Consider the following 14,406-nt stretch of genomic DNA (forward strand, 5'->3'; position numbering starts at 1 on the left):
CATTCAGAAGTTAATTGCTAAGACACATGGGAAATATGTGGTTTTAGAGAGCAGAACAAACGCCGATATAAAATACATACACATATATTTGAAGGTCTGGAAATCAGATGAGTAAATGGTGCAGGTGGGAAAAAAAAACGGTGTAAACAATACCAGAACATGTTGGGAGGGCTCTGCTTTCTTGAAACACCAACCCCTCCCTCTAAAGCCTACGACAGGGTACCTGAGACCACCTCGCTGGACAGTTAACAATTTTTTTGAAATAGCAGCACACAAGTTTAGCAGTATCTTTCAGTAGCTTTTAGTTCCACACACAAGCAACTTTCCAGAATAGAATCTCTTAATACAATTGTTTCCTGAAAAATCTTTCCATCTAGGGTTTTTTGCCAACTGTTCCGAAACAGTCTGGATGCCTCCAACTACCGCTACTTGTCCAGTCCTTCAAACTAAATAGCTTCATATAGAGGTACAAAGACAAGCAACAGTGCTATAGCTCAAGAGGATTTCCTAGCAGCCCAGCAATACATACAAACTCAGAATAACAGCAGTGAAAAACAGGAGTGGGGCAGGGGTGTTATGCAAGTTCAAAAAGGTGAAAGTAGTGCTACTTACGAGTATTAGGCTGTAGTTTTATAAATTCAGCTGTGCAATAAAATTTTAATAACTTTAGTTGAAGAAATTGAAAACAGATGTATATGGTAAGAAAAGTCAGTCTGCATAATTTTTGCTTGGTATAACATTACAAAACACTAATTAGAAAACAGCGCCTTCAAAAGAAAAACTGATACTGCTTTCTAATGAGTTTCTGTTTCTTTAATTAGTCCCAAACACTTACCCTGCTTAATAGGCAGAGGAAAAAAAAAAAGCCACTTTCTGACCAAAATGATACTGATCTGCAAGTAGACATCATTTTTCCTAGTCTTAATATTAAAGAGTAGTGTGTAACACCTACAAAAGAGCATTTTGATTAAAAGAAACAGAACTGAAAAAGGAAATTGACCCAAAACAAACACTATATGCATATGAAAATTAGCCCTAATTATTTAAAAACTACACCCATCCCTGCAAAAAAAGATGGTCACTGGAGAACAGCATTTCACATATTCAGTAAAAAGTTTTGGAAGAAAAATTATCTTGATAATTTTTTCCCAAATATGGGATTAACTATGGACACAGACCAAAATCTTTAGAAAGACTAGTTTTGTTAAAAACATTAATGGTATAACTATTTAGGGCAAAATCCTTCTCTTTCATGCAAGCCTGAATGAGCAGATTTTGTGTGATCAAAGGAAAGAAAATTAACATGTCCCACAACCTGCAGAGCAAAAGCGCCTGCATCCCTTTCCCTTCATTGCTAGGGCAGCAGACGGAATTTGGAGTCAACGGCCGCTGCAGCCCAGGATCCCATGGGCTGTGCTCTTCGCCCACCAATTATGGCCACATACTCTTCCCTCCTGCATAACAAAGCTTCTGTAGAAAGAATGCAGTTTCACTGAACCACGAAACATGTGGTCAAAGGCTCCTTTGTGTGCCTGAGAAACAGGACAAGCATGTCATAAGCAGCTCAGCTCTGAATTTCTGCAGCATGCATCTAAAGGTCAAGTACTCAGTGTCTCAAATATTCGCTCTCAAGTTCGCAGAGTCAACACTAAGCCACAGAAATACTTCTAACTGCTTCTTTACATTTTGTACTAGAGATTAAGTTTCAGAAGAATTAAACATTTCCAGTGGTCTCCATCAAACTGATGTCATTTGGGGGACCTGTTATAGTGTAAATCACTGCTGGTTAGCTGCTACTGAAATTTGCTTTGCCAGTTGCCCACCAGCCCTCTCTTTGGTCACTACCCTATTCGCATACAGTGCGCATGTTACCATGGGATGCCTCCAGGTTTTTGGTTTGTTTGTTTTTAAATTGAAGTTACTTTTGATACTTTATTTCACCAGAAACTAAAGGCCTAAGAATGTGTCAGACAAATATATGTATCTAGGAGATAGAAAGGACAGTATTGTAGTCATTGTGTTTAGGGGACAAGCCTGAAAAATCTTTCTATTCAAGAATAAAGACAGATTTAATCAGATGCTAAGAAACATTTTGTCGTGGTTTAACCCCAGTCAGAAGCCAAGCACCACACAGCCGCTCCCTCGCTCCCCGTCCGCCTCCCCCTGCTCCCGGTGGGATGGGGAGGAGAATCGGGAAAGAAGGCAGAACTCGTGAGTTGAGATAAGAACAGTTTAATAACTAAAGTAAAATATAAAATTAACAATAATAATAATGAAATATACTAATACTAATAATAGTAATTAAAAGGAATATAACAAAAAAAGGGAGGGGGCGAGAAAAAAAAAGTGATGCACAATGCAATTGTTCACCACCCACTGACCGATGCCAGAGCCGCGATCCGCCCCTCCGAGCCAACTCCCCCCAGTTTATATACTGAGCATGACGTTCCATGGTATGGAATACCCCTTTGGCTAGTTCAGGTCAGCTGCTCCGGCTCTGCTCCCTCCCAGCTTCTTGCACACCTGCTTGCTGGCAGAGCATGGGAGACTGAAAAGTCCTTGGCTGAAGATAAGCGCTACTTAGCAACAACTAAAACATCAGCGTGTTATCAATATTATTCTCACACTAAATCCAAAACACAGCACTGTACCAGCTACTAAGAAGAGAGTTAACTCTGTCCCAGCCGAAACCAGGACACATTTCTAAAAAAAAAAAAAAAAAGAAAGTAAAAATGAAGCTTTGGTGTAGGGGGAACCAGTGAAATAAGTGCAAAACTGGGAAACTTCAATGGGATTTGAACCAAAGAAGAGAAAAATGTGATAACAGCACAAACGAGACTGGATTTTCAACCACATGGACGCTGATAAGAGAGCAGACAAGACGGAGGCGATAGGAGGCAGTTATGTTAATATTTTAATCTGTACATATACCATTTTCCAAACAGTTACATTTTATTTAAATTAATGTTTTCTTGCAAAATATTCATTTATGCTTTCAAAACTTTTTATAAAGGCAAAAATAAATCATTATTTTGGCAAAAGGTTTTGAAGTTGATACTGGCAATATTGAGGTAAAATAGATTGCGTTAGCTAAATATATACTTTTCTTTCTGAGTATCGTGTTAATATAATATGATTTGTCTTAAAGTCTGAAACTTGAAGGTCAATTTCAAGGGTTTTGTAGCTATTACTCGAACACAGCAAATGAACAAGTTAGTGGTTTCACAAAATACTGCAGAAGTATTTCTCAGTCATTTCTCATCCAGAGCTAAACTCAACTAATAATTACATAATGTGAAGTTTCTGCATGTCTTGCATTCAGTGTGTACGCAGGTTTTTTTCAAGTAAAGTAGTTGCAGCAATTCTTTCAACTTTATTTTCTCCTTATGTAACTACCTCACCCTTTGCCCTATACACAAGTAAAAGACTGAATTTCAAAGTTTGGCAAAGTTAAGCACCAGGTGAACATGTATACGAAATTAGCAGGTGCCACATTACATTAGTTTTGCTGTTTCCAGGATAAATACTAGTCAATACATCATATTGTAATGTTTATTGAAAAGAAATCAAAAGAAAAATACATAGTTACTAGTAAAATTACATATCCTAATATACTTTTTTATTGCTTAGTTCACATATTTTAATTAAAAATTTTCTTCTTCCACATTTCAACTTTCAAAAAAATATAGTTCGTTAGCTGTTACTGAGGGGACAGCACTACTGTCAAGGGCAACCTAGCATATACTGTGTATTGATACCAGCAAGTTAATCATATGGGATCAAAAAAGGAAACAGGAGTTAAAACTGGCTTTCATTATGGCTTTCGTGGGAAATTTCAGCGATACAGCGGTTACTGATATTTAGAAATTCAAGCTAAAAGTTCCTTGCAATGTATTATTTAATGGGCAAAAGGGTGGGTGATTAACTCTACAAACATATTCAATCCAAAACACCCTTTTGGCAAATCTCTCACTTGCGTTAGCTCTACCCATACCCTATGAATGTGCTTCTAGGTTTGTTCAAATTTACATTTTTTTCCATGAAACTTTACATTGTGCATCTGAGCCTGAGGGGGAAGTAAGAGCATCTTTTAACATCTATGCAATTAGTTTCTCTTAAAATGAATTCAGCCCTTGATTTAAAAAAATTCTAAAATACATTGTCCTAAAAATATATTGTCAGTCTTTTACAGAGTTTATTAAAAGTGCCGTTTATTCATATAAAAAGTCTGAACTAAACTGAAGTCAAAATAAAATCATTTTCGATTCTCTTCATTTTCACAGAAAATCCCCCTATTATTCTCTGAATGTATTTCCAGAAGAACATGTCATCAGCTGATGAGTATCTTCACAGAAAGCTGGTAATGAATCTCCTCTTTCTTCCACATGGCATCACTAGGTGGGATTTGCTTTGAGTCTTATGTCAGTGTTCACTTACTGCTTTGGCTAGCATGAAGTAAAATAAAACATGGTTAAATATTAAAGTGAGTACACTAATGCCAAGCAGTAAGCACTTTCAGGAAACATTTTTTTTATTAAAGCCTTCTGCAGTTTGACAGAATGAACAATTCATATAGACACATTAAGCGAACAATTAGCTCATGATGCCACTGATGCTCAAACTCCTGTCCCCCCTGCATGTTGCTGGTTACTGCAATTATTTTCTTGACAATTTTCCTGAAGAAAACGTAGGTTTTTATATATATGTGTGTGTGTGTAAATATCTATCTATACATACACATGTATGTATGTATATTTATACAGACATGTGATACACATGTTTTTAAGTCAGTCTGGAATCACAGAATGGTTGGAGTAGGAAGGGACCTCTGAAGGTCATCTGGTCCAAGCCACCTGCTCAAGTCCAATACCCTGGGACTGTACGGTTATTTTTCTGGGTTCTTGAGGCCACACATGGGTACCCTATTTGCATGCAAAGATCTCATGTGATAGTGCTAATCAACTAGCATATCCCTGGATGTAACAGTAGTCAAGTGCTATTCAGACACAGCAAACATGGTAGACTCTGGTTCTCAGAAAGATAAACTGAACCGGAAAAGCAAATAGCTATTTCCATCAAGCTCTGTAGAGGCTCTTAATGTCTATACACATCTCTTGATGCAAATTTGTCATTTTTCACAGGCCTTGTAGAAGGCAGGTCACTGCCCGTTTGGGCCTTTCTGGTATGTGCTCACTTTTATTTAGATTTTTATTTTTTGCACAGATATTTGACTCAGATTAGTGACAATGGAAACAAAGATATCTAAAGGTTAATGCTATTTGAGTTATTCACTCAATCAACCCTCTTTACTACTTCATCTACATTTTACCTTTTTGTCCAACATCAGGCAATAAAATTAGGCCAAAGGAAATCAGAAAGGTGAGAATAATTTCAAAGGAAACTATGGAAGCATGGCGAGTGTCTTAACTAGGGGCACACTTAGCAATCAAGTATCATAATATTTACAGGTTTTCCTATTTCAAATAGAGAAAACTCTGAAAATACTACTGGGAAGAGATGATACACATTTCTTTATAAGGACAATGAAATTATCACAATTTTAATACTTGAAATGGCAAAATAACCTAATCAGAGACAAAAATGAAGTCTTCTGTTAACACAATTCAATGAAAACCACGTGAAAGGCATGAAAAAGTCAAACATAATATTGTAGAATTAGTTATAAAGGGCCAAATTTTCAGCTGACCTCAATTAAGACTCCGATGTTAGTTCATGTGTAAGATACCAGCCCATAAACGAACCCCCTGCTTATACAACTTTGCGCTTTGGACTCTGTAGAGCAACAACTGTATATGCCACGCACAGGCAAAAATACCTACGCACCCCTACGGTAGCTACAGGAGTAAACAACACTAGCCACCGGAGTACAAACCGCTGCTGAAAATCTGGCCCCATTCTACCAAGAGTACAGATGTCTCTTTCCTTCACCACAGTAAGATTATGGAGCATCTTATCTGTAGAGCAACAGCAGTTATTTGAAGACTTTATTAGCCCACATGTTAGCTCATTAGAAGCAATATTTACAAGAATAAAAGGTTTCTGAAAAATAGATGCATGCGCTCATTTGGATCTAATTTAGGTGTAGTAAAAATGTTAAAATTCAGCAAGCCACAGCAAAGGTACAATGGCAAATCAGACATGCTGAGAGAGCAGTTAGTTCTTACTTTTAAGGTGTTTAAACAAATGTGTAGTGAAATCCATTGCTTAAGGGGGAGTGAGGTGGCTGTGGTACAGAAGGTGAGGGTGCTTTAGATGGATAGGTCAACTGCTGAGCTAGAAGGGATTACATACAGGAATTAGGCTGCACAATCAAACATTCATATTACAAACGGAGTGACCTTAATTTTCTACCACATGAATAGGAAACCTGATTAGTAATGCAATGAGCTGTTACACTATTTTAGTTACATGGAACACAATTTGAACAACAACATTTCTACCTGCTGGTTTTTTCTATTAGTTGCATAATTTATGCAAATAAACATTCCTGTTTTGATGAGAATATGGACAATCTATCTTAAGATGAAGTTTCACTGGAACATTTTAAGGCACACAACACTGATATACTCTAATCCAGCCCTGCTTTTAAAACTGCAGTTCTGGAATAGCACCTATATTTGCTAATTTGATTTCAAGATTTCACTGAGGTTATACAGGTTTTCAACATTTCCTTTGCTCTATGCCAATGAGCAGAAATGAAAATAATATATAGAAAAATCACACCACAAAAATTACATATGCATCTAACATTTTGCTTAGTACAGTGCATGATATAGTAAATACATTTTCAGATCTCAGGTTGAAACTTCAGGATAAAGAATACAATGATTAAAACTATCCTTGTTTATAAAACAGAGTAATGGTATAGTATTAGAAGACAATAATCATAAAACTAAAGAGATTGAAACTCAGTCTTAAATTCTGCTTGAACATTTTGGAGGACCAAAGGTAGACCTAATTCCAAACCACACAATTTAGGAAACGACTTCTTGAACCTCCTGCATTTGATTTTAATCTTCCAGATTCTTGGCATGATTTCCATTTAGAAGGTTGCTTTCTTACTAGGAACAGAGGAACTCGAAAATGCTGCTTTACAAGGATTAGATAAATGTACAATTTATTTTAAAAGATTTATATTATCATAGCATCTTAACATAATTTAACTGCTTCTCCCTGAAAAATGGGAAAAGTTAAGCTTCTCAGTCTTTTTCATAAGCCAATCTTTGTAAAAAATCTAGATATTTAGTTTGGGATTTTCAGATATGGTCTGCTTTGTCAACAAGGAGCAAATGACAGCTCATACTTTAAAAATCAAACTACAAAAATGAGAATCTGAAGGAATCCGTAAAATGAGAATAAATGAGAATGTACAATCAGCTGTGCAAAGCATCAAATGCTTTTCTTTATAATCACTTTAGTTCATCAGAAAATAGGCCGTAAGGAAAAAACCTGAACTCTCTTTGTGGTTTGTATATTTTCTATCAAAACCAAACCACTCTGGCTTTTTTTAGAATTCCTTGAAAGGTGTTTGTTTTTAAAGGAGTAAGTAATAATTGAAATCCAAGCAAGACATGTTACAAGAAGCAAGTATTTGAGATACAAGTGTGGTAAGGAAAACTGTGCATGGACATAAAGGTTTGGGCTTCCTTAAAGAATCAAGTCCTTGGCTACTACATTAGGTTTTTTTAAGTGTCTAAAAGACAAAAGAGCTAACAGCTATACTTCACAAAGAAAATTAAATTAAAAATCATCTCACAACTGACTGCAAATTTTTTCAAGCAGCATTTAAACATTTAAATGCCAATACACATTTTAATTCCCTCTTTGAGGAGAACTAAAGAATTAAGAAGATTTCTGTGGTTAAGTATACCTAAGAATAAGTGGTGAACACACTTTTGAAATAATTACAATTAAAAAAATAAAATATAAACAAAAAAACTGTAGTAATGAAAACATAACTACTACATTCACTATACAACATAAAAAGATCAAACATATTTCAGTACTGTAAAGTTACTGCAACTTCACACACACCCAGAAGTAAGTTAACTGGCTACATGAAGACTGTTTAGTATGGCAGGCACTCTGCTCTTGTTGTACTGACACACAGGAATAATTTCAAGTATGGGCTGTGTTCATCTTGGTTGATCTTAGCTTCGGTGCTACCTTTTCCCAGAAGAAGCTAGAACTCATGTGGCAAAATGCTGTGTTGGCTCATACCTCATGAAACACAAAGTCCCACTCCATGACCAAAGCATGCGAGTCCCTCTTACAAGGGCCTGGTTACTAGAACTGGGACCAGACTGCCTGCAGAGAAGCCATTTTGATGCACAGATGCCTGAAGGTCCAAAAGGTTATTCCTGAAATGCTCCCAGGATTTTACAATTCTGGGTTGTTTTGGTTTGGGGTTTTTTTTTATTTTTTATCATGTCTAGCCTCCTCAGGGAATCATTTTATCCCTTCCAGTCAGTTAAATTACCCACAGAACCTCTCCGAAGTCTCAAGATTCATATCTTGAAAATGTATTCCATCCCCTCAAAAATCACATTCCCCTCAGGTTTAGCTGCCACTGCATCCGTGAGTATACAGCCACATTCAATCAACAGTCTGTTACTATAGATGCATGCTATGCATCGAGATATTGGAATAATCTGTCCTGAATGGGAAGGTCTTAAGGGCTTCTGTGGCAAGTGCCGTAAGTTTAAACTGACAACTTCAGATGAGAAATGTGCATATTTTTTCTCCATCATAGTTGAAGCTTCCATTATTTCCATTCTCCACTGGAACAGTGAACTGTGCCAGTTATAAATGGCCAGTCAGATGCTTGCTAGAATAGCTGCTGCATGTATTACTGTGTGATACAAATCTCTTGACATTTCTTACTTATTTCAACTATAAAGCAATCAAGAGTGAAATTATCACTTTTAGTAACATATTGCAAAGGATCTATTAATTTCCAGGCGTCAAGCAGAATTCATGCATAGCTGTCTTGCTCTGACCTCTAATCTTGGTCACCAGACAGAAACATGCCAATACCCATTTTACAATGTCTTTTTCAGCCTGTTGTCATACAGCTCAAGCTGCAAATGATTGTACTCTAATGTCAATCACCGGACCAGGGAATCTTTCTGTTAAAAAAAAAATTTTAAATCCCTTTGTCCTGATTTTTTTAAGTCACAGATCAATTTACTTTTAAAAAATGAATACAGAAATACCTAATTTAATATAATTATAGGGAATTCATTGAAAATGTTAATTTTTTAGTACTACTAGTAAGAGCAAGTTTCCAAGCTCTGAACTTATTGATCATACTATTTTGTCCCCTTCACCTTGTCCATTGGAGGCCAAATACTCAACATAAATCTTTAGTCTCTCTAAAGTTGTTATCCATACACACTTTTCACTATTTTGAATATGAATGACTAAAACTCTGTCTTATGCCAGGAGTTCAGCAACAACCCACACAACTTTAGAAGCTGGTAAGAAATAGCTGTTATTTTGTAAATAAGTAAGTATTACCTGCTACCTCCTTGCTCCTCTGAGAGGCTTCAGAAGCCAAAGCGTATGATATGGTAATGATGCGCTCCTGCTCTTGCAGCTGTGAATCTAAATCAACCGAGTTGTGTTTGTCCTGGGCAACAGTAGGCTGTAGATTGTGCATACTAGTGGGAAAGTGCAAAACAACATTAACATTTGCAAACATAAAGAAGAATCCACCATGCAGATGAGAACAAGCTTGAATTCATACAGCAGTTTTCAGATCTTATCTATCAAGCTCCATATTTTATTGATGTTCTCTAAAGTAGTGTTAGATATTGTATGTAAATGACTACAGCATACAAAGACAAATGATGCAGCCATTACACATTCAGTCACAATTTTTGCATAGCTTTAAGTACATCTGAAAGTCCTTTGTTGTAAATACACTGTTTACATGAAAGCACTACCAAAAAAATGCTATTTATTTGAAGCTGTTAATGAAATTTCTTGTTAGCGCCCAGAGGAAAAGGCATATAATCTGGTGGTCCTCAGGCACAGCCTCTTTAATTGTCTTCCAAAGAGACAGCAGATACTTGAGGTAATCAGATTCTTGAAACTGAATGTTTCAACTGACTCTACATTAGCTCTAAGTAGCCAAAAGTGTTCCTTCAGGATTCCAGCTCTCTGGAAACAACAGAAACTTGCTCTCCCAGTGAATTTTCTCCTGCTTTTCGCCAGATCTGTGCCTTTCCTTCCTCCTCACTCTCATCTACAAGTTGCTTAGTAAGGACTCACTACTATTTTAGGATGCTCTGAACAAGAAAGTGGACATATAAAATTTGTCATTATCTCTTCTACCCCATTTTAAAAAGCAGCTTTAAGTATACTACATAAATTCTGTGTGCGTTTTCTAAAAGCTACAAGTTACACTTAGATAATTCAATAGGAATTAGACTGTTGTATGAACTTAGTTCCCAATGTTTAACACCAGCCCCTATATAAGATTTGGGGAAAAAAAACCCCAACCCTGACCTTGATTTAGTAAGAATATTCTTTATCTTTTCTGCTTTACGCTGCCTTGCTGCCAGTTCTTCTGTAGAAAGGGGCTCTTCTGGCTCCAGTTCAACATAGCGTTCTGGAATTGCAACCTTCTCAGGTTTTGACAACTGTGGAAAGAAAGCAAGCATCAAGTTTTTAATAACAAAGACTTAAAAAAAATTGAGATAAATTCTCCTCAATGGGAAAACACAGTGAAAAGAATAAAGAATGGGTTTTCACAGTCAATACATGTACCTGATGCTGAACACTCCCTCTGAATATGAGCTGATGCCCTTTTAACAGTGTCTTTTCCCTCTGATTCATTTTACTTTAGAAGATAGACTGAACAAATATTAAAGGGGATTACAAAAGAAATTACAATCCACAGGGAACCTTTCTTCAGCTCAGGCTTAGAGCCCAAAGTAGGACACTGTCTAAAGCTGTTACAGTAGAAAGAAGCAACCACTACAAGACTGACTGGAGAACCTGAGATTTTAATGTCATGATATTTATGTCATGCCAGCGAGGACTTCCTACAACTGAAAGGAAATAACACCTAAAGTTTTAATCTAGGGTATCATTCTTTTGAGACTGCATAATCTTCTGTTAAGCAGCAGAGGGGGGGAAAAAAAAAAAAAAAAAAAAAGAAAAACAGCAGTTTGTAATCATCTTAGGAAATCCTTGGACTATGAAATCTGAAATCCTAGGTGTTCAAAAGTTGTCTAGGGAACTGACCCAGAAATACACTAACATTGTGCAATTATAACAACATGTTGCATACACATAATTCAGTACATTGAAAATTTTAATATGATTACACAAAAGCTAGCAACAAGTTTTTGTTAGGATCAGTTTCTTTGTGGGAAATTTTTGCTCTACCTAGGAGATCTAAATCACCCAATCAAAATTCAGTTTACAAATGGACTTTGAAAACCAATGCTTATTATACAGAACAGACTGCTTTTGAAAAGCACAAATAGAGGATGTGTGAATAAATAAAAATAAGTAAAGGGGAACTATTTTTTTGTCTCCTCTTTGGACTTTTATTAAAACACTCATGAGGCGATGAGTTTTCAAAATTCAAAGTTTTAATAAAAATAATTCTAAATTTTTCACCACTGAACTTAGTCCACACTAATTCAATGGCATATATAAAGTGGCCTGACCTAACCCCCACTGATTAGGCTCAGTAATTCACAGGCAATCATAGGCCCAAAGCATACAATACAGTCATTGGCACTCATAACCACATTAAAATCACAGCCTCAAATTTTTATACTTCCTTCTCAGTAAACCCAAGGCCAATGCTTCCTGAAAAATCCTCATTTTCCACTACACTTCCTTACCTTTAAATCCAACTCCTCTCTGGAGCTCTGTAGCTCTATATATATATATATATATATATATGGGGGTGGGGTGGGGGTGGGGGTGGTGTTCTTGTTTTTTTAAAATTTATATATCTATCTCCATGCTATAACTAACTTAGATCAGCTCATCCTGCCACTTCCAGACTAACAAACTCAGTTATCATGTGAACAGCAGATTTATTGGCCTTAAAGACACAACTGAGTGCATTTCCTTATGAGGCACAGAAGTACCTCAGGTACAGAAGTGCCTGCCAGGTGAAAAGGATGGGTACATGAAATGGAAAAGGACAACCTGGGTAACCTGAGAAAGAAGGTTTACATTCAGAGCTTCAGACCTGCTTCAGTTACTCTGAAGTAGGACAGAAATGTCTATAAGCAAAAATGTTTCCTATGCTAGGCTTAAGGTGCTAATTTGGATGTACAAAGTGATTCATGTAGCCCTGGAGGCCTTCTGGAAAAAAATTTAACAGCAGAGTGCAACAGAGAAAGGCAATACAACGAAAGCATTTTTTCTCTTTCTGAAGTTTACAGGAGCACTGCATTTTCTGCAGAAAATATACAAAGATTAATTGAAAGATACATTCATTCATAGAGATGAACAGATAACGGCTCACAGATTCAACCTCTTACAAATATCTCTCTATATAAAATGACACATCGCCAACAGCTTTCAGAAGAGTAGAGGTGCTTACCAGTCTAATTATCATTAACAGTTTTACTCATTTCCCATCTACCATGGCATTTTACACAATGCATAGTACCTACTGAAATCTTCCCACTTGCTATATTCTTTCTTTTCCACCAGATGGCTCAATAGCATTTCAAACAAATACTTTACTCAGTTACTAGAGCTGAAAAAAGATCTAGTGCCCAGAACACCAACCAGGTCATTTGAAAAGCTGACAGAAAGGTGTCTTCTGTTCTGACCAGAATAAAGCAGTGCTCCCTCTTCTCTACCATGTTTTGCCAGTCAAAATGAAGAGTAAGGTAGCTCTGGGGAACTAACTTTTCCTTCATTGCTGTTTCCTATTTTCAAATACTCTTGATGTTGTCTTCTCATCTTTTTTTCCAATTTATATAATGTTCCCTAATTTAATCACTTTTTCCTTTATAAAGCCTGAGATGTATATTTCAAACAGTAGAGCCAACCTTTCAATTTCTTCTCTCCACAAAAACACAATATGAACATGAACCTTACAGAGTTTCGAAGTGCCAGGCCATAAATTTTCAATACCCTAAAGTCTCCTTTTAGTTCAAACTTCCAGCTAACTTTTGAAAGAAAAGATGAGAATTCACTTCCTAAAACTCAGAAAGTTTAATATTTTGGGGCACAGAATAGGAGGCAAAAAACTATGAGTGTTACCTCTCTGCTGATATCTAAATCATAGTCTTGAGGCTCCAGGTCTGTCTCTGTCACTGCTACTGGCTGAACTTTTAACCATTCATTTTCATCTTTGTCTTCTCCACGAATTGCCCTCTCAAGTAACTGCAAATCAAATTCTTGTTCTCGTTTCCACTGGTAATAGATACAAAACAATTAACAGCATTCAACCATACTGCCAAATTCATCATTTAGCAATGTACATTACTACTGCTGCAAATGCTATATTGCTGAAAGAATCCACAGAGCAAACCCCTTAACTGACAAGAAAAAGAAAATACAACTGTATTTCTTGGAACATATGTTTGGGAGATTTGATCTCTAGCTGTGCTGCATGGATTTTGGAGTATTGTTTAATTTTACAGGTAACGTTCAGCAGTATTAAATTCTAACAAATGTATTAATCACAATTTCACATATGGTGATTAACATGGAACTAGCTACACACAAACATCTTTGGAAGCACAGATGTCAATACAAGTGAGTCTACGAACTGATAGACTAGTCCTAGGCATTCTAACCAGGCAGTGCTGTGTGATTTTGAATCACTACACAGAAAGGGTATTTATACTGCAGGTTGAGAACTGCAACTTGAAAATTTTAGGGATCTTTTTAGAATAATACCTAGTGTTTAAAGCTGATAATAATTTTATGTACTAGCATTAACTTGTCTTGAATTCAAAAATAATAATTTAGTAACTTCTAAGCTCTTCTGACTTACTAAAAGCAGTATCTAGCCACCTGCAAAGATAAAAAATCTTTCACATTCTGTCTTTACAAGGTAAATATTTAGCAATAATAAATTCAGAACATATTTAAATTAAGCAGCATAATTGAGAGTTCCCAAATCATTGCATAGTAGCTCCTTCACAACTACACACAATACAGCTGCCTATAAACTCACGCTTAAGAACCCTACCAACACTTTTTTGTTCAAAAAATTAAGTTCAGTTGCAGCATCATTTCATCCAGCAGATCTCAGCAACTTTACCATACAGAGTTGAAACACGATATTAAAAGCAGTGGGAAAGAGAAGGGACAAAAAGAACAACAACAACAAACTTATCTCCTCAAGCATTTGAGGGTATCAATAGGAGAACGTGCCATTAGATCTTTCTT

General features: G+C 36.3%; 1 protein-coding gene across 1 annotated transcript in view; it reads right to left on the bottom strand.

Moving 5' to 3' along the window:
• Positions 1-2,905: 2,905 nt before the first annotated feature.
• Positions 2,906-14,406, bottom strand: part of PLEKHA7 (pleckstrin homology domain containing A7) — a 164,776-nt gene continuing 153,275 nt past the window's right edge. Inside the window, exons 24-27 of the mRNA XM_050898202.1 lie at positions 13,270-13,422; positions 10,534-10,667; positions 9,541-9,683; positions 2,906-4,445 (exon numbers count right to left, since the gene is read on the bottom strand). Coding sequence (XP_050754159.1) covers positions 4,423-4,445; positions 9,541-9,683; positions 10,534-10,667; positions 13,270-13,422 — 453 coding nt within the window. The 3' untranslated portion in view covers positions 2,906-4,422. The remainder of the gene's footprint in view (positions 4,446-9,540; positions 9,684-10,533; positions 10,668-13,269; positions 13,423-14,406) is intronic.

Source organism: Gymnogyps californianus, chromosome 5, assembly GCF_018139145.2.
Source record: "Gymnogyps californianus isolate 813 chromosome 5, ASM1813914v2, whole genome shotgun sequence".
NCBI classification, from domain to species: domain Eukaryota; kingdom Metazoa; phylum Chordata; class Aves; order Accipitriformes; family Cathartidae; genus Gymnogyps; species Gymnogyps californianus.